This window comes from Dasypus novemcinctus, chromosome 17, assembly GCF_030445035.2.
Source record: "Dasypus novemcinctus isolate mDasNov1 chromosome 17, mDasNov1.1.hap2, whole genome shotgun sequence".
Lineage (NCBI taxonomy): Eukaryota > Metazoa > Chordata > Mammalia > Cingulata > Dasypodidae > Dasypus > Dasypus novemcinctus.
In genome coordinates, this window is record NC_080689.1 from 58,825,696 (window position 1) to 58,851,997 (window position 26,302).

General features: G+C 40.9%; 1 protein-coding gene across 24 annotated transcripts in view; it reads right to left on the reverse strand.

The window, feature by feature from the left end:
* Positions 1-26,302, reverse strand: part of AAK1 (AP2 associated kinase 1) — a 177,367-nt gene that overhangs the window by 67,138 nt on the left and 83,927 nt on the right. For all 24 annotated transcript variants that reach the window (XR_011646125.1, XR_011646124.1, XM_012518216.3 and 21 more), the window contains exons 4-5: positions 11,564-11,672; positions 9,965-10,107 (exon numbers count right to left, since the gene is read on the reverse strand). Coding sequence is in view for 22 of the 24 variants with exons in the window: in XM_012518216.3 (XP_012373670.2) it covers positions 9,965-10,107; positions 11,564-11,672 (252 nt within the window). In the remaining 2 variants the exon portion in view is untranslated. The remainder of the gene's footprint in view (positions 1-9,964; positions 10,108-11,563; positions 11,673-26,302) is intronic.

The window sequence follows — 26,302 nt, forward strand, 5'->3', positions numbered from 1 at the left end:
CAACACTGCAGCACGTGGGTTGTTTTGGTAATCATGTACTTTTTAAAAAAAGGTGAAAATCACATAATATAAAATTAACCATTTTAAAATGTACATTTCAGTGTCATTTGGTACATTCACAATGTTGTACAACCAACACCACAATCTTGTTGCAAAACTTTCTAACCACCCCAAAAGAAAACGCTACACTCATTAAGCTTCACTTCCTATATAATCCTCCTCTTCCCTCAGGTGCTGACAACCTCCTTCTGCTTTTTGTCTCTGTGGATCTATCTATTCTGGAATTCTTTAATAAATGGAATCGTACAGTATGTGGCCTTTTGTGCCTGGCTTCTTTCACTTAGCATAAAGTTTGAGTTTTATCTATACTGTACCTGTATCAGAATGTCATTCCTTTTTATGGTGGAATAATATTTCATTGTATGGCTAAACCACATTTGTTTATCCATTCATCAGTTGACTGGTATTTGGGTTGTCTCCATCTTTTTTGGCTATTGTGAATAATGCTACTATAAACATATGTGCACAAGTATTTGCATCCTTGCTTTCAATTCTTTTGGGAATATACCTACGAGTAGAGCTGCTGAGTCATATGGCAATTCTGTTAACTTTCTAAGGAACCACCAAACTGTTTTCCATAGCGGCAGCACCCTTTTACATCCTTTTATCATTGTTTGAGGGTTCCAATTTCTCTCTCAAACTTATCTTATTTTCAAATTTTTTGCTTATAGCCATGCTAGTGGGTATGAGTGGTATCTCACTGTGATTTGATTTACATTTTCTTAATGATTAAGGACTGTGGTGGTTTGGAGCTGTGTAACCCAGAAAAATATGCTCTAAAACTTAATCCATGCCTGTAGCTGCGAACCCTAGTAAATAGGACCTTTTGATGAGGTAACTTCAGATAAAGTGTGGCCCAGGAAAGGTCTTAATCCTATAAGTGAAGGCCTTATAGAGAAGCTCAGAAAGAGAGAAAAAAGCCAGAGGGAACAGCTAGAAGCTGAAAGACAACAGAACCAGGAAGAGAAGTGGCGAGGCCGTCATGTACATAGCCATGGGACACAAAAGCCAAGACCAAGGATCACTGGCATCCAGCCTTAGAATGCCAGTCTTAGGGAAGAGAGCACTGCCTTGATGATAACTTGATTTGGACTTTTCCTAGTCTCAAAACTGTGAGACAATAAAATTCCATTGTTTAAGCCAACCCATTACATAGTATTTGCTTTAGCAATGAGTAAACTAAAACAATGATGTTGAGTATCTCTTCATGCACTTATTGGCCATTTGTTCATCTTCTTTGCAAAAGGTCTATTCAATTCTTTTGCCCATTTAATAATTGGAGTTTCTTTCGGATGTTGAGTTTAAGAGTTTTAAAATTTATTCTGAATACTAGACACTTAAAAAATATATGCAAATACTTCTTCTCCCATTTTGTAGGCTGAATTATCACTCTCTTGATAATGTACTTTGTTGCATAAAAGACTTTAATTTTGATCAAGTCCCATTTATTAATTTTTTCTTTTGTTGCTCATGCTTTTTGGTGTCATACCTAAGAAATTATTGTCAACTCCAAGGTTATGAAGATTTACTCCTATGCTTCTAAGTTTTAGCTCATATTTAGGTCACTGATTCATTTTGAGTTAATTTAGTATATGGTATGAAATAAGGGTCCAACTGCATTCTTTTGCATATAGATATCCAGTTGTCCCAGCAACATTTGCTGAAGAGACAATTCTTCCTCCAAATGGTCTTGTGTCTATATATTTATCATACTATTTTGATTACGATAGCTTTATGTAGCAAGTTTTGAAAATTGAGAAGTATGAGTCCTCCTACTTTGTTCTTCCTTTTTCAACGTTGTTTTGGCTATTCAGGAACCCCTGCAATTCCATATGAACTTGAAGATTGGCTTTTCGTTTCTGTAAAAAAGGCTGTTTGAATTTTGGTAGAATTGCATCGAATCACTTTGAGTAGTACTTCCATCTTAACAACACTGAATCTTCCAGGGGATATCTTTCATTTAGGTCTTTGTTAAATTTTCAGCAATGTTTTGTAGTTTTCACTATACAAATCTTCCTTTCATTTCCTTGGTTAAATTTATTCCCATGTATTTTATTCTTTAAAAAAATTTTTATTGCCTTTTTTAAAAAAGATAAATAGATCACACAAAATGTTACGTTAAAAAACATAAGAGGCTCCCATGTACCCCACTCCCAACCCCCCAACCCCCCACCCCCGCTCCCCCCACGTCAACATCCCCTTTCATCAGTGAGGCACATTCATTGCATTTGGTGAATACTCCCTGGAGCGCTGCCACAGCTCATGGACCATAGTTCACATTGTAGTTCACACTCTCCTCCAGTCTATCCAGTGGGTTATGGCAGGATATACAATGTCCTGCATCTGTTCCTGCAATATCATTCAGAACAGCTCCAAGTCCTGAAAATGCCCCATATGACACCTCTTCCTCCTTTTCCCTGCCCTCATCAACTCCCATGGGAGGATCTTCACATCAATGACACAACTTCTTCCATTTGCTAGTCACAACAGTTCTATAGTAGAATACCAGCAAGTGCACTCCAATCCGTATTATAACTCCGTCTTGTGGACCCTGGGATGGCGATGTCCACTCTACCTCTAAACTGAGAGGGGGCTTAGATTCCACATGGCTGATGGATGCAATTCTCCTGCTTGCAGTTGTAGGCACTCTCGGTTCCCTGGTGTGGTGGTTGACCATTCTCTTGGAGACTATTGTAAATAGAATTGTTTTCTTGAATTTCCTTTTTAGATTGTTCATTGCCAGAGTATAGAAACATAAATAATTCTTGCATGTGCCCTGCAAATTTGCAGTATTTGTTTATTAGCTCTTGTACCCTTCTTGTGGATTCAAGTCATCTGTGAATAGAGAGTTTTTCTTCTTCCTTTTCAATCAGATGCCTTTTTCTTTTTCGTACCTAATTGCTCTTGCTAGGACTTCCAGTACAATGCTGAATAGTGGTGGTGAAAGCTGGCATGCTTGTGTTGTTTCTGATCTCAGGGCTTAGGCTGGCTGTCTTTCACCATTGGGTATGATGTTAGCTATAGGTTTTTCATAAACGCCCTTTATCATGTTGAGGAAGTTCCCTTCTATTCTTAGTTTTCTGAGCGTTTTTATGATGACAGGATGTTGGATTTTGTCAATACTTTTTCCATCAACTGGATGACTGTGTGGCTCTTTCCCCTTTGTGCTATTATCGCTCTATTACATTGATTTCTTTTGTTGGACCACCCTTACATTCTTGTGACAAATCCCACTTGGTCACAGTATGGAATCCTTTTAATATGCTTTTGGATTCGGTCTGCTAGGATGTTGTTGAGGATTTTTGCATCTATATTCATAAGGGATATTATTCCATAGCTTTCTTCTTTTATGGTATCTTTCTCTGGTTTTGGTGCATAACAGCATTGATACATGCTACAACATGGATGAACCTGGAAAACATTATGCTAACTAAATGAAAGAAGTCAGTCACAAAACTCTACATATTACATGATTCCAGTCATATAAAAGTCCGGAATAGGGAAATTTATAGACTCAGAAAACAGATGGGTGGTTGCTTAAGGCTAGGAGTGGGTTGGAGATAGGAAGGTGATAGCTAAAGGATACAGGGTTTCTTTCTGAGGTGATGAAAATGTTCTAAAATTTACTGTGGTGAAGATTGCACTATACATATGTGAATAAACTTAAAATGATTGAATTGCACATTTTAAACGGGTGAATTATAAGGTATGTGCATTTTATCTCAATAAAGCTGTTTCAGAGAAAACAGTAACCAGGCGTCAACAACTAAAAACATTAGCATCAAGAATTCCTGTACCGAATGGTTCAACAATGGCAGCGGAGGAATACTGATATGGGATATTATTGACAGGATATATATGGTTGACAGGGAGTTATACAGGGCATATGCCCAGGGTATATGGTAATGTCTATATATACTCATAGTGGAAACAATTAAAAACAACAGCTGGGGGGGTACTGGGCTCCTGGCCGGGGGGTCACTGTTGTGGGCCCTGGGAGAGCAGCGGCAATCCTCCAGGTGCAACGGCAAGAACCAGGAAGGAAGGAGGGCCCAACAGTGGGCTCTTGATACTAATGGTTATACTTTTGAGCCTTTGCACCTGCAATAAGAACAAGGCCTAGAGTAGCATTGTGCCTGGGGGTTTCCTCCTGACAGCCTTCATGTTACTCAAATGTGGCCACTCTCACAGCCAAACTCAGCGTGTAGATGTGATGCATTCCCCCCAGCGTGGGACACGACACCCGGGGATGAGCCTCCCTGGCACCGAGGGATCACTACCACATACCAGCTGAAGAAGCAACTAGAAAATGACCTTGAATTAAAGATTCAATGCGGAACAGCAGAATATACCTGTCTACATATAATAACATGACTTCGGGAAGCTGTTTGACCTAATGTAAGGGGGAAATGGAAAGGAGAAATGAGATTATAAGGCTGTGAGTCTCTAAAAAAGAGTCTGGAGGTTGTCAGAAGGAATAGCCCTATGTACAACTGAACAGAGTCTAAGAGACAGATAAGGTAGATACAACCCCAGGTATTGGTTCTTTTGAGGGATAAAGAGACCCACGGGTTCTATGGTCATGGCAGAAGGGGTTCACTGCCATGACAGATGGCCCTTCTTTGGAGCTGGTGTCTCTGCGTGATGGAAATGGACTCAGAGGGGATCTCTTTTCACAAGACTTGCATGCTACTTTATTGGAATTGTAGTTGGTGCTGGGTTTAAGATATATGTAGGGGATTTGAATCTCTGGACTGATAATATGACACCCAGGCCCAAAGCCTCAACAGACTTCAGCTCCTACACTTTGACTTATTGGACTTACTCCACTCAGCTAACATGGAGTTGAAGAAGGTCAACCACCACAACATGGAGCCTAGAGTGTCTACAACTAGAAGCAGGAAGAGTGCATCCAGTACCCATGTGCAATCTAAGCCCTCACTTGACATAGGTGTGCAATGGACACAACCAATCCAATGTCCACAGAGAAAATGTGGAATGGGTGTGGGAACGGTAGCCATGGGGGCTGCTGGGTGTGGGGAACGGGAGGAAGAGATGAGATGTGGAGGCATTTTCGGGACGTGGAGTTGTCCTGGATAGTGCTTCACGGACAATTACGGGACACTGTAGATCCCCCCAGGGCCCACTGGATGGAACGTGAGAGAGTCTGGGCTATGATGTGAACCATTGACTATGGGGTGCAGTGATGCTCAGAGATGAACTTACCAGGTGCAATGGATGTATCACGATGATGGGAGAGAGTGTTGCTGTGGGGGGAGTGGGGGGCGGGGGCGGTGGGGTTGAATGGGACCTCATATATATTTTTTAATGTAATTAAAAAAATAATAATAAATAAATATTAAAAAAAAAAAAAAGAATTCCTGTACCAAAAAAAAAAAAAAAAACAAACACAAAGAAGAATTCCTGCACAACAATCACAACCAAGACCTGCCTATTCACTTCCCCGGTTTCCAAGGTGGAGGAGAAAGGGAAACATTGCAAGACTCCTGAGCCACTTCAGGACAGATCAGCAGGATGCCTGACTAAGAGCCAAACGCGGTGCTCCCAGCACTGTGCCGCCTCCCTCCTAGGAACTCTGAGGAGGGCCAAAGATCTGAGGACTGAGGGCAGGCTGCGTAAGGGAGCGCGGCAGCCTCTCTTAAGCTGCTGCCTCTCCCTGTCACTCCAGTTTGCTCCAGGTGCCTCCTGCTGAAACCATCACAGGCTGTCCCCTGCAGTGAAGAGTCTGGAGTGATTGCTGCCCTAACCCTGCTACTGACCTGCTCCACGTCCCCAGGCAAGATGATGAGCTGTCTGTCCCCCAGGTTTCCATCACTGGGTGACACTTCTCCACCACCTCACAGCGATGTGGCAGACCTCACAGGACATTAATATGCTGGATATACTTAAACCTCACAGGTTATCATTGGCTGGTATGAAATAATCACTTAGGCCTCATTTACCAAAAAAATGTTTAAAAAGTTAAAATAAAGGAAAATTTTAAGAAAATGAGAACAGTGCTCTTTAAAACGATCCTCAATGACCTCCTCCACCCCCTCCATGAGCTCTCACCTCTTTGCCTTGCAGGCATTTATTGTGCCAGGGATGTGCCTAGAGATTTACAAGCTTATCTCATTTAATGCTTAAGAGCACCTCATAGAGCAGGTACTGATATCACCTTCATTTTACAGGTGAGGAAACTGAGGCTCAAAGAGACTAAGTGATTTGAGGAGTAATCCAAGGGGCCTGGGAAGGAGCTAAGGGGGACAACGGAGAGAAGGCCGTCACAGAGATCAAGAGAAGGGAGGATCATGAAGGAGTCAAAGGTCACAGGGAAGAGAACAAGACAAAGACTTATTTCATAATATGAAGGAAATGACCTAGCACTTGTGCTATATGTATCAGTCACACAGAGCTATAGAACTGCAGCGTTCAAAGATAAAATTGAACCCCAGTTTACAGGTGGGGAGAATGGGAATGCAGAAAGGCCCAAGGTCCCACCAGTTACAGAGGCACAGCCCACACTCCCAGACCGTGCTGGTGGCACCCCATCACACTTCTCCCATTTCCGTGCCCCTCACAGCTCTCCCCAGGCAGCAGGGACAGAAGGTATGTCCCCGAATTTTGGTACCACTGCCTATTTCAAAATATATGCTAACAGGCCTAAGAATTTCACATACTGTTCAGGGCAACTAGGAAGGAATGGTCAGCTCCTGTTCAGAGCAGTGGTCCATAGCCACTCCAGCCAGCTCTGCAGCGGGCTGTGCACTGGACCTTCACCATTGCCTCATCCCAAACACCTCACTGTTCCCTTCAAGGCAGCCCTCAGACTCTGCTCTATGCCTGGGATGTCCCTCATTCTCTCTGTGACCACCCATATAATTTGAAATCCCACTTCTTCCAGAATAACCATCATTGCCTAGTCCCACTGTCTGACCCTACATTAAACTATTTGATTCTCTCCTATGTATTACTTTGTTGTAAAGAATTACATATTTCACCTATTTTGTTTCAAGTCTAAGTATTACATCTAAAACCTTTCCCCAAGAATACTTTAAGCTTCTTGAGGGTGAGAGCCATGTTCTGTATCATCCCCACAGAATTATGTACTTGTACTATGGTAGGCCCCTAATATTCACTGGCATGAATTCTCCTTTTTGTACTCAGAAAAAGGGCTGACGATGGACAGAGAGGTAGGCTGGAGAGAGCTCTTCCTGTAAGCTAACTGCCTTAGTAAAGAAATGCCAATATATGCCACTTTACACCCTCTAGAAAAACTATATTAAAAAAGATGGACGATAACAATGTTGACAAGGATGTGGAGAAACTGCAATCCTCATATTCTTGGGAATGTAAAATGACACGCTGCTTTGGTAAATAGTTTGGCAATTCCTCGAAAAGTTAAACATAACATGACCATATGACCCAGCCATTCTACTCCAAGTCACATACACAGGAAAACTGAGAACACAGGTCCACACGACATGTGCATGCGAATGTTCAGAGCAGCATGATTCATAATAGCCAAAAAAGTAGAAACAACCTAAATATCCATCAACCGATGCCATGTGGTAATACATCTTATACCATGGAACACTACTCAAACATAAAAAGTATTGATACATGTATTTTCAAAAAAAGCATTAGGCTAAACAAAAAAAGCCAGACACAAAGGGTAACATAATGTATGAGTCCACATATATGAAATGTCCAGAGAAGGCAAATCCACAGAGACAGAAAGATCTGTGGTCCTCAGGAGCAGGGGAGAGGAGGGACTAGGAAGTGACTGTTGATAGGGATAGGGATGTTTTTAGGGGTGATGGAAACGTTCTGGAATTAGAGAGTGGCGATGGGTTATACAACCTTATAAATATCACCAAACTGTATACTTTAAAAGGATGAATTTTATGGTATATAGTTATACCTCAATTTTTTTTTAAGTTAAAAAGAGAAATGACAGTGTGCTGCCTGAGCTTCTAACTTAGAGTATACAAGAACCACCTGAGTGCTCACTAAGGTGTAAACTTCTAGGCCTCTTTGACTCCACAACCAAAATTCTGATCCAATGGATTCAATGGGGAACCTAGCAGTCTGTTTTTAACAAGCACACTAGGGGATTTTTTTCTTTTAAAGATTTATTTATTTATTTTTATTTATCTCCCTCCCCCGCAGTTGTCTGCTCTCTGTGTACATTCACTGTGTGTTCTTCTGTGGGAATCTGTCTCTTTTTGTTGCATCATCTTGCTGTGTCAGCTTTCCGTGTGTGCGGTGCCACTCCTGGGCAGGCTGCACTTTCTTTCGCGCTAGGCGGCTCTCCTTACGGGGCGTACTCCTTGCACGTGGGGCTCCCCTATGCGGGGACACCCCTGCATGGTAGGGCACTCCTTCTGCACATCAGCACTGTGCGTATCCATTGGGCCAAATCTGCTTCCCAGCATACTAGGGGATTTTGATGCAATTTATTAGCCATGAAGCTTGTTTCCCAAAACACAGATATAATGTAAAGAAATTGTAATTTAGAATCACAAGAGGTGGATTCAAATTCTGGTAATGCTCCTTTCTAGTTATGTGACCTCAGGCAAATCACACAATCTCTCTACTCCTTTGTTTCCTCAAAGATAAAATGGAAAGAAGAACCTCCTGCCAATGATGCAGTGTACGTAATGTGTCTAATAGAGTACGAGGTGCATGGTGTCCAATAAATGCTAGCTGAATCCTAACCAGGTGCCAATTCCATTCAACAAACATTGTCAGTGCCTTCGAAATCAAAGACATGGCACAAGGTGACGGTAATCAGTAGGGCAAGCTTAAAAAATAATGATTTAGTAATTTTTTCAAAACATGAAATAGACTTTTTCCCTTTCTCTCCCCTTTCCCCGCCCTGCTGTTTTTGCTGTCTGTGTCCACTCACTGTGTGATCTTCTGTATCTATTTCTCTTTCTGTCTTCTCTTCTCATCTTTCCCCTCTAGGTTTCACCAGGATTTGATCCTGGGGACCTCTGATGTGGAAAGAGGTTCCCTGTCGATTGCACCACCTCCTGGTCTCTGCTGTGCTTCACCTTGACTCTCCCTTTGTCTCTCTTTTGTTGTGTCATCATCTGGCTGCATGACTCACTTGCGCAGGCACGGGCTCACTGCGTGGGCACTCAGCTGGCTGCATGGGCACTTGGCTTGCCACATGGGCACTGGTTCACCCCACAGGCACTGGCTCACCACACCAGCACTCACGTGGGCACTGGCACGGGCACTCGGCTCACCATGAGGGCACTGACTCACCACGCGAGCAGTCACACAGGCACTGGGCTCGCCATGTGGGCACTCACGTGGGAACTCGTGGGCACTCAGGTCACCACGTGAGCACTTGGCACACCATGCAGGTACCCACATGGGCACTCGGCTCACAGCATGGGTACTCAGCTCACCACACGGGCACTCAGCTTGCCACATGGGCACTGGCTTGCCACACAGGCATGCTTTCTCTTCTTCCTTCTCAGCAGGAGACCCCAGCGATCAAACCTGGGCCCTCCCATATAGTAGGCAGAGGCCTTATCACTTGAGCCACATCTACTTCTAAGGCCAAACACCATTGCTTACAAACTATTAAGATTAGTATATTACTTTTCATGATGCTGGAAAAGTGAATTTAAGGGTATATGAAGAAAAACAAAACAAACATGTATTCAGGCATTTGATGATTTTAATGAATTTAGGTAATAACATTGATAATTGTACTGTCCTGTTCTTTTTTGTCCTTTGTATTTTATCTCCCCTAGCAGAATATAAGATTAGAATTTGAGACCATGCCTATAACTCTTCTCACATCCCCATAATATCTACTCTGTGCCTGGGGCAGATAGAAAATATGCAGTGAGAATGCACTTAATGGAACAGTGTCATCTGTTACCTTCAGGTCCCGGTGAATGATAGGAGTTTTGCACTGATGCAGGCGGGCAACAGCTTCACAGGTATCACAAAATATCTGAAGCACTTCATTCTCTGTAAAACCTGTTTGCAGGCGTTGATTCATCAGATTTACCACCTGGCCTCCTGAGGGATGCAGAGCAAAGAAGAAGTTATCAACATTCAGACTCATCACCCAGCCCCAGAGAATGAATGGCTATCCAAGGGGAGCCACCTAGACTAAGGCAACTGAGCTGACTGCTGGGAGTCAGGACTGAAACCCAGGTGTCTTGACTCACAGCCTAAAGTCTGTTTCCTTATACCCCAGGGTCTGCCCTCATATGTCAAAAACAGTTTCTTTATTGTATAACGCACACCAGAAATGAGCTGCCCATATTATGTCTTCCAGAATAGTAGTTGTACTGACAATATGGCCTGATCATTACTGGTTTTACTGTCCCAACTGTGTATAAGGTAAGGCCCCAGACTCAGCTTGCCACATCTTTTAGTAAGAATAAGATTGCATGATTGACAAAGGGAGTAGGGAGCAGGACAGCTTTATCATCTGCATTTTAGGAATATCCTGGTCTTTCTACCTTCAAAACTTGCTGCTTGGTCAGTGGAAATTCTATACTAACATTTAATCTCTATAACCAAAACACTGATGACCTCACTTATGAATTATGCAGATCCCTGGATGCTCCTGCTGCCAGGTCGCTAACAGTTTTACTGCCCAAAAAAGAATGGGTAGAAGGAAACAAACTGTCAAGTTCAAATTTGGTAGTATTTTACAAAATCAGATAATTACAGTGGAGGCTGTACCTACTACTGTAACCCCACATTTTTAGGATTAGCAACAAATTTAATTTATGCATAGTATCTAGAAAGCCAAGGAAAAATGTTAGTGGAAATAAGGGTGATTACAAAACAGGACACCAAACAGTGAGACAATGACCCAAGTTTGTAAGTGGCAGTCCTCCAAATGCTTATATGAAATGGGATTGACTGAATAAACTTTGCTACAGTGTGGATTTCCCAAGCTAAATGCTGCTTGAAGCTTCAAGCTTTCAGCTACTTAATTTCACTATTAACAGCAGCATCATGTGAATGTAGGTCATTTCCTCTAGACCAAAAGGATTCTTTTACACCATCACCCAAGGATGGTGGTGTGGGTAGGGAAGGAGTGAGGGAGTGAGGGAGTGGGGGAGCTGCACTGCTTTTTTAGTCTATCTGGAGTTGAGTCTTTATCATGTGCCTTCATCATTTGTTTTGAAGCATCACAAAGAACATGTTCATTCTCATTCCATATATGTTTATTCATGCACAAGCACCAAACCTTCCAAGATCTAACAAAAATGAAGTTTTATATTATCTATCACTTTGCATTTTTGTGCCACAGCTCCTTGCTATTATAATCAAGAGTTGAGAGCAGATTCTTTTAACCTCTTAGTTTCCCATCTTTAAAACCAGAACAGCAACAACAACAAAAAATAAGAACAGCCTACTTTAGTGAGTGGAGCCCAAAAATTGATATGGCCCCCATGCCCGTGGCAATCAAAATGCTAGAGAAATGAGAGCTTAATGGTATGCTTCCTATACTTACCTCTACAGAAGTCCATCAGAATGAGAACTTCCCATACATCGCCACTACTCACGTTGTTGATACTAGAATCAATGTAACCCACAATGTTCTTGTGCCCTGACAGGTCTCTCTGTGAACAAGAGTTGAGAGATACATTATCAGTTACAGACACAACAGGGACAGAATGAGGCATTAACACAGGTAATTTGAAAACCTAGAGACAACACTAAGAGTGTTGAGAGGTAGGACTAAAGAGCAGGGTCAGAACCAGCTTTTCAGTGGCCTCTGAGATTCAAAGACAGATGTACAGTAGTAACTCCATAATGCTAATAAACCATGGCACTCTCTTGAAACTGAATGCTAGAGCCAAATGTACACCAAGTTGTCTACTTGCTCACTGCTTATCAAGCCAACCAAGTGGGATGTAAGGTGGGTCATGTTTCCAGCTCCCCTTTTGGGACTACATGCTATCTCTAAGCGTGGCTTCTGGAATTCACTGAAAAAATATTTATTGAGCACTTGACAACACCTCAGGTTCCACTTAGGCACTGGAAGCTGCCTCACACCTCCAGATAGTCATCTCAGCATCCATACAGACAAGTCTTTGTAAAGACAATGTTCAAAACCCAAGATCATTATAAACTAAGGTAGGGAAGGAAAAAGTGAATAAGCTGGGTAATATGGTTTTTGCATAGAGACAAGATTAGATTGTGTTTTTATCAATTGTTTTGTTTTGTTTTGTTTTGAAAAAGTGGAGGGGAGCAGTGTTCAAGAGGGCTACAAAATTTGTGATACTATGTGAGTCACCACATAAACCTGGAAGTTTGGACTATGAGACCAGTACTCACTACCACCCTAAAAGGAGATCCCATCATTTAAAGTGATAAATGATGCCTCTTTTAATCTGAAATTACATACCAAAACAAGGAAGCCTCCCAGTTATCAAGTGAATATACCTGAACCCCGAGCATCAAAGTTAAAATTCATTAAAGCTTTCCTCTGAGTGAGGTATGAAGAATGATTATTGCCTCAGAAAGGAAGGAGAAGGGTAGAAACATGACCACTGGCATTGGTGATTAAAAAGTCACTAGAGGGTAGCAGATTCGGCTCAACTGATAGAGCGCCCGCCTACCACATAGGAGGTCCAGGGTTCAAACCCAGGGCCTCCTGACCTGTATGGTGAGCTGTTCCACATACAGTGCTGATGAGTGCAAGGAGTGCCGTGCCACACAGGAGTGTCCCCTGCGTACGGAAGCCGCACGCACAACGAATGTGCCCTACAAGGAGAGACACCCTGTGCAAAAAAAAATGCAACCTGCCTAGGAGTGACGCCACACACACAGAGAGCTGACACAACAAGATGATGCAACGAAAAGAGATAGATTCCTGGTGGTGCTGACAAGAATGCAAACGGACAAAGAAGAACACACAGATAATGGACACAGAGAGCAGACAACGGGTGGGTGGGGGTGGGGGTGGGATAAATAAATAAACAAATAAAATAAAAATATTTTTTTAAAAAAGTCACTAGAGACTATGCAACAGCAGTTCTGGAGAAGATGGGTTAAAAGAGGGAATGGAATTGGACTTGCAAAGAAAGGAAGTTGAGTAAGTAAAGCCAGAGACTACAGTTTACTCTTTCAGAACACTTTGTACTTAAGAGAGGAGCAACACTGAGGGAAGAAATGTTTATGATGGGAGAGAACTGAGCACTGCAGAGAGGAAGGGGCCAGAAAAAGAAACCTTAAGATACAGGAGAGGGTGAGGATAACTGATGGAACAAAGTCCTGGAGGTAGAAGGAGTGGGAATTAAGACCACTGTTAAAGGGACTGGCTTTAGATAGACCATTTTCCTGGCAAGCAGGAAGGAGACAAGGATGGATATACATATTGGTTTAAAGCTAGAGAAAAAGGGAATTTGAGTGAGTTCAGACATACTGCATTTTAATGATTTGCCTATTTTGGGCATTTTAATGATTTGCCTATTTTGGGCAAGATCATCTTCCAAGTGAAAATGAATGAGAAAGAGGCTTGATAGGAGAAATAAAAGGCTTAGAGCAACTACTTTGGATAATAGATAAAGGAGATGATGCGAGAGGGAAGTCATCTCTAGATTCAAGTGTCTCCAGAACAGAAAGTGGTTTCAGGGCTCAAGTTTTAGATCCTTCCCTGTGCTTTTCTGTCTCATCAACTCTTCTAGAACTTGTTTCCATTTAGGCAATCCTGGGGTTCAGAAGAACTGGAGAGAAACCTTTGAAACCAAAATGAAGAAGATCATGTTCTCCACATGCCCACGAGTAGGAGTGAAAGACCAAGATATTTGCTGACTAGTTCAAGTCCAAATTCCTATTCATTTTGTTCCTACAGAAATCCTCATATATGTCCAAAGACTCTCCACTCTTTGGAGAGAGAGACCAAGGCATTTACCTTTAACTACTTGATGATGAAGCAACATCTCAGATTTTAGAGTAAAACCCCACTGGTAAGATCTGTTTGAATGGCTGTGAACTGTGGGAGAGGTCAGGAGAAAATCTTAACACAAACTGAGACTGATTTACAGTTAGGGTACACTGGCAACAGTTCCTTCCTGTTCTCAATAGCAACAGGCCAGGGTATACCCGGGCTTTCTCCTGACTTTAGTTAAAAGACCAGTACCGGGCTTGTAAGCAGAAATGCACATAGACATATAGGCTGGAAGCCATCATGGGCAGCAGCTCAGTCACCATTTGCTTACTCAGGAAAAGGCAGGATGTGGGGAAGACTTTGGTTCCCTTGGCTACCTACAACTATTGCCCAGGATGTTGGGATAAAAGTCTGAGAAGAAGTCAAAACCTGACTTTCAGGAGGGTGGGAGGGGCAGTCAATTAAACTATAGACCAGATCATTTTATACCACATGAGTTAAGCAGTGGTAGTCTGAAGGGTTTGTGTTATCATCTTAAACTTTCAAGATTAACAAAGAGCTGACAAACACTGTTATTAGATCTGCTTTATTAAATAAATATTTTAAATGGTCTGTATTTAGCTCAATAACTTTCATATTTGGCTCTGCCTAAAGTGCTGAAAACCCTTTTTTCATAAACATATCCAAAAGCTACCATTTGAAAGCCAGGCCTTCAAGACATATCCTATAGATTTTAATAAATTCCAAATCTATTGGGAGTCCTAGTTAATGAAATTTTGTAGCATAGAAAAGTATTTCATCTTCTAACCTCAAAATCCCTGTGCAGAATTCCTGGTGAAGGATCTTAAGGCCTAATAAGAAAACTGAGGACTCAATTCATAAGCAAATCCATGAAAAAAAAAAAAATCTTACATTATGTAGCTTATGTTCAGGAAAACAAAGATACTACTCTAAATACATATCAGTAACACGTCTCTCATATCAAAAAAGTAAAAATTAGTACTGTACATAACTAATTTCTTTACATATCATTTGAACAGGCCATTCTTTCTTAGAATTGCAATATGATAACTACAAATGTTTCATGCAGGTAGTCCTTCTAATTGTAGATAAGTTTCCAAAGAGGTTTCTTTATCTTCTTTGATTCTCTATCCAAATATTCAACATTTTTCTAATTTACAACTCAAGCCAATTGATTCCTACTTCTCAAATCTCACTGTGGTTCCACAAACCGTTGTAACCAAATCTCAGCTTCTTCTTTACTTAAAGATGAAGGAATCACAGTTCTAAGGCCTGGAATTAGTTCATTTCTCCCAAAGTTGCTTTGCAAAATTCTTCTTCCGCTTTAGTATTTCATCCCCTTGTCCCTTTTCTCTGTAACTCTAAATTTCCTTTATAACTCTTAAAGAGGAGTTATGCACAGAGCAAAAGTATGAAGTCCAGGGCAGTAGTGAAAAGAAACATTTTGACATCTGGGCTGGCTCTGGAGTTCTATCAAAGGCCAAGGTTTCTAGAGGCCTTTTGGGCTCAGATACCTTTCTCCTTCCTACATCCAAAGTTATTCTCTCCCTTTTCTAAGTCTTACTCATTGATTAATCCTGTAGTTACTCATTAGACCTTTAGAGACACTTAGGTGATTCTGGGGCAGTGATGCTCAAACTTTAACAGGCATAAGAGTCACTCCAAATCTCAAAGTGAAATAACAAACGTTGGCAAGAATATGTAGGAACTGGAATCTTCATACATTACTGGTGGGAATATAAAATGGTGCAGCCACCATGGAAAACAATTTGGCAGTTCCTTGAAAAGTTAAACATAGATATCAGTTCCACTACATATATAAAAACTGAAAACATGTCCACACAAAAGTGTGCATACAAAAGTTCTTAGCAGCATTATTCTTAACAAGAAGTAGAAACAACCCAATGCTCATCAATTGATGACTGGATAAACAAAATGTAGTATATCCATTCAACAGAATATTATTCATCCATAAAAAGGAGTGAAGTACTGATATATGCTACAACATGCATCAACTTTAAAAACATTATGTGATGTGAAAGAATCCAGACACAAAGGATCACACGTACTGCGTGATTCCATTTGTATGAAATGTCCAGAATAGGCAAGTCAACAGAGACAAAAAATAGATTAGTGTTTTCCAGGGGCTGGAACCAGGAGGAGAATGGGGGGCAACTGGTAAGGAATACAGGATTTCCTTTCAGGGCGATGAAAATGTTCTGAAATTAGGTGGTGGTGATGGTTGCACAAACCTGTGAATACATGCACTTTAAAACAGTGAATTTTGGGAAAACGGACTTTGGCCCAGTGGTTGGGGCGTCCGTCTACCATATGGGAGGTCCGCGGTTCGAACCCTGGACCTCCTTGACCCGTGTGGAGCTGGCCATGCGCAGCGCTGATGCGCGCAAGGAGTGCCGTGCCACGCAAGGGTGTCCCCCGCGTGGGGGAGCCCCACGCGCAAGGAGTGCGCCCCGTGAGGAAAGCCGCCCAGCGTGAAAAGAAAGAGCAGCCTGCCCAGGAATGGCGCCGCCCACACTTCCCGTGCCGCTGACGACAACAGAAGCGGACAAAGAAACAAGACGCAGCAAATAGACACCAAGAACAGACAACCAGGGGAGGGGAGGACATTAAATAAATAAATAAATCTTTAAAAAATAAATAAATAAACAAAACAGTGAATTTTAACTCAATTTACAACAAACACCAAAAAAACAAACATGGCAAGCTGCAGAAAAAGTATACATAGGGGAAAAAAGAAAAAGAAAAAAAGATCTTTTGAGTAGGCCTGGTTGAGAGCAATCAGGGACCTTATGTCTGAATCCCTGCTACAACCTCCTGAGAGTGGTTTTCTGAGAATAATGCCACTTCCTCAGGCCCTCAGCCCATCTTCAGACAGCCCTCACTGCTGGTCAGTTCTTCCTCACCCATGATTCTAGACTGTCCTCTTTAAAGCAAAAAGAGCAAATCTAGTTCATTTTATATTTTCCAAACTGCTAAACTAGCATTATCTACAATCTAAGTCTTCTCCAGGTTAAACAGTCCCACTTTCCTGAGCATGGTTTTTAGTCACATCATCATTTTGGCTGCTCCTATATTTAAGTGCTTGGTTCTGTCCATTCCTTAAAAGAATGGCCCCAGGATATGAATGAAATACTCCAGGCCTGGTATGATTCATGCAGAGTAGACCAGAACTGCCACCTTCTATAATTCTATTAATGTAGCTAAAAATTACATTCCTTATTCTTTTGGCAGTGACTTCATACTATACATTCTTATTAAGTTAACTGACCACTAAAATACCTAAATCTTTTTCACACACCCTACTTTTACTGACTCCCTGAATAGGGCCTATAAAGCTGATTAAATGAAAAATATCCAAGTATATGACCTTATCCTTGTTATTTCATCTCATTAGAATTAGTCCATAGTTCTAATACAAAGGCCATTTTTGGGTACTAAGTCTATCACCCAAGGTAGTTGTTATATCTTCCAACTTTATACTAGTACATATTGGATAAGTGGGTCTGCTAATTCTTTAACCAATTTATATGTTAAAGGTGAAATAACATAAGGCTAATGGTAAGCCATGGTGTTTTTTCCTTAAAAGTCTCCTCCAGATTACCATCAAACCGTTACTCAAAACATTGACAACCAGTAGCAATTACACCTACCTATATCTAGCCTAGCTCTCTACTTGTGCACCGATCTCTTGTAAGTACTGAACAAGCTGCCAAAATCTAGAGACACTAGATCTACTGCACTCCTCTGTGCTTTCTCTTCCTATCCAGAAACCTTCCCAAAGGAAGATATGATGTTGATCTGATATGGCTTGTTCTTAATGAAACTGATGACTCTTTGGATCCCTGCTTATTCATCCAAATGACTACGAAACAGCTTATTTTAATTTTTCAATGGGTAATAAATTAACATTGCTTAAAATTCAAAAATTATTAAACAATTATTTTTTACTTCTGTATCCATCTCCTATAGGGAACCATGTTTGTCTGTCAATTTCTTTCCCTCATTTTTTCTTTTTTTTTTTCTTTAGATCCCTCTAGCATTTCTTCAGATAAATTCAAGCAATATGCATGCATATATACACACACACATACACATGTCTAGTATAGTGTACATACATACATATATATATATCCCACCTTTCTTATACAAAAGATAGCATCAAAGCAGCTTTTAAAAATAATCTGCTCCTGATTCTTGTCCCAGATCAATGCTGAATTCCCTATTGAGCAGAATCTAACATCTTTCTGTTTTAGAAAATGGAAATATTTGCCTGCCTCAAATCTTCTGACATCTCTATTGTTCTAAGCAAGTCTTCAAACATCACTTGTGATAGCTCTGTGCCCTCATTATCAAGCTCCACTGAAGAAGTAATCCATCTGGGCCAGGATATGTGCACACAGATAGCATTTTACACATCTTGAGCTTCAGTTCTTTCCTATCACTGTTCTTACCCCTTAAAGTCTGAAGATAATTAATCTTTTCCTGCTTTCAGGCAAAGGAATCAGAAGTCCAAAAACCTACCTTCCAACTGTTTGTCAGCTACTAGAATCCCCCTGGTTCCATCAGAGCACACAAGTTGTGACTGAAAAACATTTCTGATGTATCAAAATATTCATACCAGACTCTAGTAAATGATATATGTATATCTTGAAATAAAACATCTCTAATGAAACCATTACCTGTTCTCCTTGAGTGGGTTCAACAGGCAGATCCTTACCCCAATGAAAATAAAGAGGAATCTGCTTCTTTGGTTACTCACATACAAATCTTAACATGTCATAAAGCACATTTTATCCTATAAAGCACTTTCATATTCTTACAATCTGTGAAGAGGTAGGGCTGGGGTTATGCCCTCTATTTAACAGAAGTGTGAACTTAGAGAGGTTAAGAACCTCACACAGAACTTCTGATTTAAAATGGTAGGTTGAACATAGGCATTTATGTGTGCTTCCTTCCAAAATCTTACTAAATGATGTAAAGAGATATTTTTAAAGGCATAAACCAAAGACTTCCTCTTCCAGGAAGACGAAGTACATGTACTTTTCCTTATTCCTCTTGCTAAGTAGAGCTAAAACCCTCAGACATTATATATAAAACACACATAAGAAGACTGATACGTGGAGAGAAGTAGAGTAGCTAGAGACCAGGGAAAGACATGGTAGTAAATTGCCTGGGTTTTCTTTTTACCTCATCTACCCCAGACTTGGAGCTAAGGGAGCCAGCAAGTCCAAAATGTCAGCAGTTACAGGAAAAAAAAAGTCTCACTGAAAGCGTACTCTCTCTAGACAGACACAGAAAAAACTTCTAGACAACGACCATTTTACTCCAGCTACAAATCACGTAGACAACGACCATTCTACTCCAGCTACAAATCACGGAAACTATGGTCACAACCCCACACATATTAGCAAAGACCAAGTGGGGAGCTTAGGCTTCAATTCTTGACTGGCTATAACAAAATGCCCTGCCATCTGCCAGGATTGGTGTCAAAAGAGACTGAGAAAGGAGCCATGACATTCATCATGCTGGGCAGTAACAAGGTGGCCCTTCTCCTCACCATTGGGGTGGTATCAGAGGAGACCAAGTGGCTATACAAATATAAGACAAAATCGACTTTAAAACAAAAACTCCTAAAAGGGACAAAGTAGGATGCTATATACTGATAAAAGATTTCAATTATCAAAATACGTAACAATTATAAACATATATGCACCCAACAGTACAGCCCTGGGAAGCAGATGTGGCTCAACTGATAGAGCGTCCACCTACCATATGGGAAGTCCAGGGTTCAAACCCACGGCCTCCTGGCCTGTGTGGTGAGCTGGCCCACATGCAGCACAGGCATGCGCAAGGAGTGCCATGCCATGCAGGGGTGTCCCCCGTGTAGGGGAGCCACGTGCAAGGAGTGTGTCCCGCATCGAGCCACCCCATGCAAAAAAAGCACAGCTCACCCAGGAGTGGCACCACACACACACACAGAGCTGACCCAGCAAGATGACACAACAAAAAGAGACACAGATTCCTGGTACCACCTAGAATGCAAGTGGACACAGAAGAACACACAGTGAATGGACACACAGAGCAGACAACTGGGGGGGGGAGGGGAGAGAATAAATAAAATCTTAAAAAAAAAAAATAGCGCCCCAAAATATATGAAGCAAACAGTGATAGATTTGAAGGGAGAAATAGTTGGTTCTACATTAATAGCTGACACTTCAATATGCTACTTTCTATAATGCATAGAACATCTAGACAGAAGCTCAATAAGGAATAGAGTGCTTGACTTCATAAAATAAAGTTATAAAACAATACTACAAACAATCATACACCAACAATTTAAAATCCTAGATAAAATGAACAAATTCCTAGAAATGCACAAATTTCCTAAACAAAGTCAAGAAGAAACAGAAGATCTAAACAGACCAATAACAAGTAAAGAGATTGAATCGGTAATCAAAAACCTTCCCCCCAAAAATTTACCATTCACTGGTAAATTTACCAAATATTCAAACAAGATTTAACATCAATCCTTCTCAAACTCTTCCAAAATACTGAAGAGGAGGGAACAATTCCTCACTCCTTCACGAGTGGCATTACCCTGATACCAAAGTCAGATAAGGACATGACAAGTAAAGAAAATTACAAATTTCCCTTACAAATAGAGACACGAAAATCCTCAACAAAATGCTAATAAACTGAATGCAACAGCACATTAAAAGGATGTACAACATGAGCAAGTATACTATTAACAATTCTATACATATAAATTTGATAACTTAAGTGAAATGGACCACATCCTCAAAAATACAAACTATCATAACTTACCGAACATGGAATTTGAGTAGATCTATCAGCATGAAGGAAACTGAATTTATAATTTATAACTTAAAAACCCCCTAAAAAGAAATCTGCAGGCTCAGAAAGTTTCATTGGAAAATTCCACCAAACATTTAAAAAAGATTTAAAACCAATTCTACACAATCTTTTCCAGAAAATAAAAGAGGAGGAAAACTTCCTAATTCATGTTATGAAGCCAATATCTCCAAACTAGAAAAAGGCAGACTAGGAAAAGAAAACTATGGACCAATATCCCACATGAATAGAGATGCAAAAATCCTTAACAAAATAGAATTCAGCAATATATAAAAATAACTGTACGTCACGACCAATGTAATCTACCTAAAGAAGGAAAATCAAATCATGTCACTTGATGCAGAATAAAGCATATGACAAAAGTCAACATCTATTCATGATAAAAAATTTTTAAAAATAGAGGGGAACTTTCTATGGTGATAAAAAGCATCTACAAAAACACTATAGCTAACAGTATACTTAATGGTGAAAAACATGTTTTTCCCCTAAGATTGGGAGCAAGGCATAGATGTGCCCTCTCATCACACTTATTCAATAGTACTAGAAAGTCTGGCATTACAATAAGGTTAGAAAATGAAATAAAAGGGATCTAGAATGGAAAGGAAGAAATAAAACTGTCCCTATTTCCAAATGAAGGTGGTTATGTAGAGAATCCCAAGTAATCTGTTTAAAAAAAACACTTAGAACTAAAAAGTGAGTTCAGCATGGTCACAGGATACAAGACCAACATGCAAAAATCAGCTGTATTTCTACATACTAGCAATGAATACTAATATTAAAAATATAATACCATCTAAAATCTCTTTAAAATACTTAGGTATAAATGTAGGGATGTGTCCAGGACTTATGTACTGTAGCCTACAAAATGCTGATGAGGGAAGCGGATTTGGCCCAATGGATAGGGCATCCGCCTACCACATGGGAGGTCCAAGGCACACGAGGGAGCCAAGAGTGCCTACAACTGAAAGCAGGAGGATTGCATCCAGCATCCATGTGGAATCTAAGCCCTCTCTTGATACAGATGTGGAGTGGATACAACCATTCTAAGGTCAACAGGATGGGGGAATAGAGTATGGATTAGAGTGGACTTACTGATATTCTATTCATGAACTATTGTGATTAGTAATCAAAGAAAATGTGGCATTGGTGTGGAGAAAGTAGCCATGGTGGCTGCTGGGGGTAGCGAGTGGGAGGAAGAGATGTGATGTGGGGCATTTTCGGGGGTTGGAGTTGTCCTGGGTGGTGCTTCAGGGACAGTTACCAGACATTGTATGTCCTCCCATGGCCCGCTGGGTGGACTGTGGGAGAGTGTGGGCTATGGTGTGGACCACTGACCATGAGGTGCAGTGGTGCTCAGAGATGTATTCACCAAATGCAATGAATGTCTCATGATGATGGAGGAGGTTGTTGTTATGGGAGGTTTTGGGGACCTCATATTTTTTTAATGTAACATTAAAAAAAAAAAATGAAGACAAAATAAAAACCCAGGGACTCCTGACCCATGTGATGAGCTGACCCACACACAGTGCTGATGTGCGCAAGGAGTGCCATGCCATGCAGGGATGGCCCCTCGTAGGGGAGCCCCACGTGCAAGGAGTGTGCCCCCGCAAGGGCAAAAAGCGCACACACAGAATGCTGATGCAGCAAGATGACACAACAAAACGACACAGATTCTGGGTGCTCCTGACAGGAATATAAGCGGACACAAGAAGAACACACAGTTAATGGACACAGAGAGGAGACAACTGGGGGTGGAAAGGGGAGAGAAATTTTTTAAAAATGCTGATGAAAGAAATCGAAGAGATGTAAATAAATGGAGTGATATGCCATGTTCATGCAATGTGGAAAAAATACCAATTTCCTCAAATTGATATATGGGTTTAAGACAACTCTTGGTAAAACTTGTATCTATAAATAAGATTGGCAGCGGACTTGACCCAGTGGTTAGGGCGTCCATCTACCACATGGGAGGTCCACGGTTCAAACCCCGGGCCTCCGTGACCCATGTGGAGCTGGCCCATGCGCAGTGCTGATGCCCACAGGGAGTGCCCTGCCACGCAGGGGTGTCCCCTGGGTAGGGGAGGCCCCACATGCAAGGAGTGCGCCCCATAAGGAGAGCCACCCAGAGCGAAAGAAAGTGCAGCCTGCCCAGGAATGGTGCCGTCCACACGGAGAGCTGACACAACAAGATGACGCAGCAAAAAGAAACACAGATTTCCATGCTGCTGACAACAACAGAAGTGGACAAAGAAGACGCAGCAAATAGACACAGAGAACAGACAACCGGGATGGGGGGGAAGGGGAGAGAAATAAATAAATAAACAAATCTTAAAAAAATATATATATATAGATATATATAAGATTATTCTGGGAAGCAGATTTGGCTCAACTGATAGAACATCTGCCTACCATATGGGAGGGCCACGGTTCAAACCCAGGGCCTCCTGGCCCATGTGGTGAGCTGGCCCACACGTGGACTGATGCGCGCAAAAAGAGTGCCATGCCATGCACGGGTATCCCCCACACACAAGGAGTGTGCTCCGTAAGGGCAGCTGCCCAGCGCAAAAAAAGCTTAGCCTGCCCAGAATGGTGCCGCACACATGGAGAGCTGACGCAGCAAGATGACACAATAAAAAGAGACACAGATTCCCAGTGCCACTGACAAGAATGCAGACAGACATAGAACACACAGAGAATGGACACAGAGAGCAGACAACTGGGGGAGGGGGACAAGAAATAAATTTTAAAAATAAATCTTTAAAAAAAAATTATTCTTAAATTTATATGGAAAAATGAAAAAACCAGAACAGCCAAAGCAGTTTTGAAAAAGAAAAAAGTGGAGGAATCAGTCTACCTATTTTTAAGACTTATTATATAGTTATAGATAAATGGAACAGAACAGAGATCCTAGAAATACAACCTAACAAATATATCCCAATGATTTTTGGCAAAAAAATTCAATGAAGGAAGGATAGTTTTTTTAACAAATGATCCCAGAGCAATTGGACATCCATAGGCAAAAAAAAATGAACCTTGACCTAAATCTCATACCTATACAAAAATTTACTCAAAAGGCATCACAAACTTAAAAATAAAATTACAAAAGTTTTAGGAAAAAAATGGGAAAATATCTTTGGGATTTAGAAATAGGTAAAGCATTCTTAGATTTGACACCAAAACCATAATCCATAAAAGGAAAGTTGATAAGTTAGACTTCATCAAAACTATGAGATATCACAACACACTTACCAGAATAGGTAAAATAAAAAACAGTGAGAATGCCAAATGCTGACAAGGATGCAAAGAAACTGGCTCACTCATACCTTGTGACTGAAAATGTTAAACAGTAGCTACTAAGGATCTAGAGATGGAGGGAACATTGCCATCTCAGGGTTCACAGAATGAAGGAATAAAATATGGACTAGAGTGGACTGACTGATATTCTACTATAAAACTACTGTGACAAGTAATAAAAGAAATTTTAGCATCGAGGTGGAGAAAGTGGCCACAGTAGTTGCTGAGGGCAGGGAGAGGGTAGAAAAGATGTGATGCGGAGGCATTTTGGGGATTTTGAGTTGTCTTAATAATATTACAGGGTCAGATGCTGGACTTTATATATCCTGCCATAACCCACTGAATGTACTGGGGGAGAGTGAGAACTACAGGGTAAACTACTGTCTGTGTAGTGCAGCAGTGCCCCAAAATGTGTTCACTGAGTGCGATGAGGGTGCCACAATGATGAGGGAGGTGTTGGTGTGGGAGGAGTGGGGTGAGGTGGAGCATATACAGGAACCTCTTATATTTTTTAGTGCAATATTTTTTTTGTGATGTATATATCTTCAAAAAAATACAATTCACAAAAATGATGTAGTGGTGAGTGGGTTACATGGGAACCTCTTATGTTTTTTGTTTTTTTATGTTTTTTAATGTAATGTTCCTTGTGTTTTATTAATTTAAAAAATAATAAATAAATAAATAAATAAATGAATAAAATGTATCAAAAACCAAAAAGAAGAAGAAGAAGATCCGAGAACGGTCTCTGGGGCCATAGAGTCAGAGTTTTAGTCTGTTATAAAATAAAGTTTTAATACTTAAAAAAAAAAAAAAGAAAAGTGGATTTTATGTGACAACAGGCAATGACCAGCTCAGCAGCTGGACCGAGAAGGAGCTACAAAGCACTTCCCAAACACAAACTTGCACCAAAAAAAGGTCATGGTCACTGCTTGGTAGTCTGCTGCCACAACAGTTTTCTGAATTCCGGTAAAACCATTACATCTGATAGGTATGTTCAGCAAATTGACAAGATGCACTGAAAACTGCAACGCCTGCAGCCGGCATTGGTGAACAGAAAGGGCCCAGTTCTTCTCCACAACACCACCCAACCGCATGTCGCACAACCAATGCTTCCAAAGTTGAACGAATTGGGCTACGAAATTTTGCCTCATCCTCCATATCCACCAGACCTCTCGCCAACCGACTACTACTTTCTCAAGCATTTTGACAACTTTTTGCAGGGGAAACACTTCCACAACCAGCAGGATGTAGAAAATGCCTTCTAAGAGTTTGTTGAATTCCAAAGCACGGATTTTTACACTACAGGAATAAACTAATTTTTCATTGGCAAAAATGTGATTATAATGGTTCCTATTTTGATTAATAAAGATGTGTTTGAGCCTAAAAAAAAAAGAAAAAGTAAAACAGTAGCTACTCAGGAAACCAGTTTCTTAAAAAACTGAACAAGCAACTACCATATTACCAAATATCAGAATGACTTCAGACTTCCCAATAGTGACAATGAATGCTCAACTAAAGTAGAACAATGACTTTTAAAATCTGAATGAAATTATTTCCAATCCAGAATTTTAAACTCAAATTATCATAAAGGTGAGGGTCAAATAAAGATATTTTCAGAGCTCCAAGGTCTCAAAAAATTTACTTCCCATACAGCAGGTAGCTACTGGAGATGGGCTCCACCAAAATAAGGGAGTAAGTGAAAAGAGGAGTGAGGGGATCTAACAAAAAAAGAGAGACAAAGGAATTCCAAGGAGATTCCAAGTCTATAAATTAGGTCTTGAGAATAAGTGGTCCAGACTAGAGTTGAAAAGACCAAGATTTCATCAAGAAAATAAAATGGATATAATACCAAATGGGTTTAAAAGGATTAAAAAACAAGTTACAACCTACTCTCTGGTTCGTTGGATGTACCCAGGTCAGCTAACAGGGAGGTGAGAATGGTCAACCAGCACACCAGGGAACGCTAAGTGTCTATAACTGCAAGCAGGAGAATCGCACCCATCAGCCATGGGGAATTTAAGTCCCCTCTCAATTTAGAGGTGGAGTAGCCATTGCCATCCCAGGGTTCACAAGATGGAGGAATATAATATGGGTTGGAGTGGACTTGCTGGTATTCTACCGTAGAACTGTTATAACTCTAGCAATGGA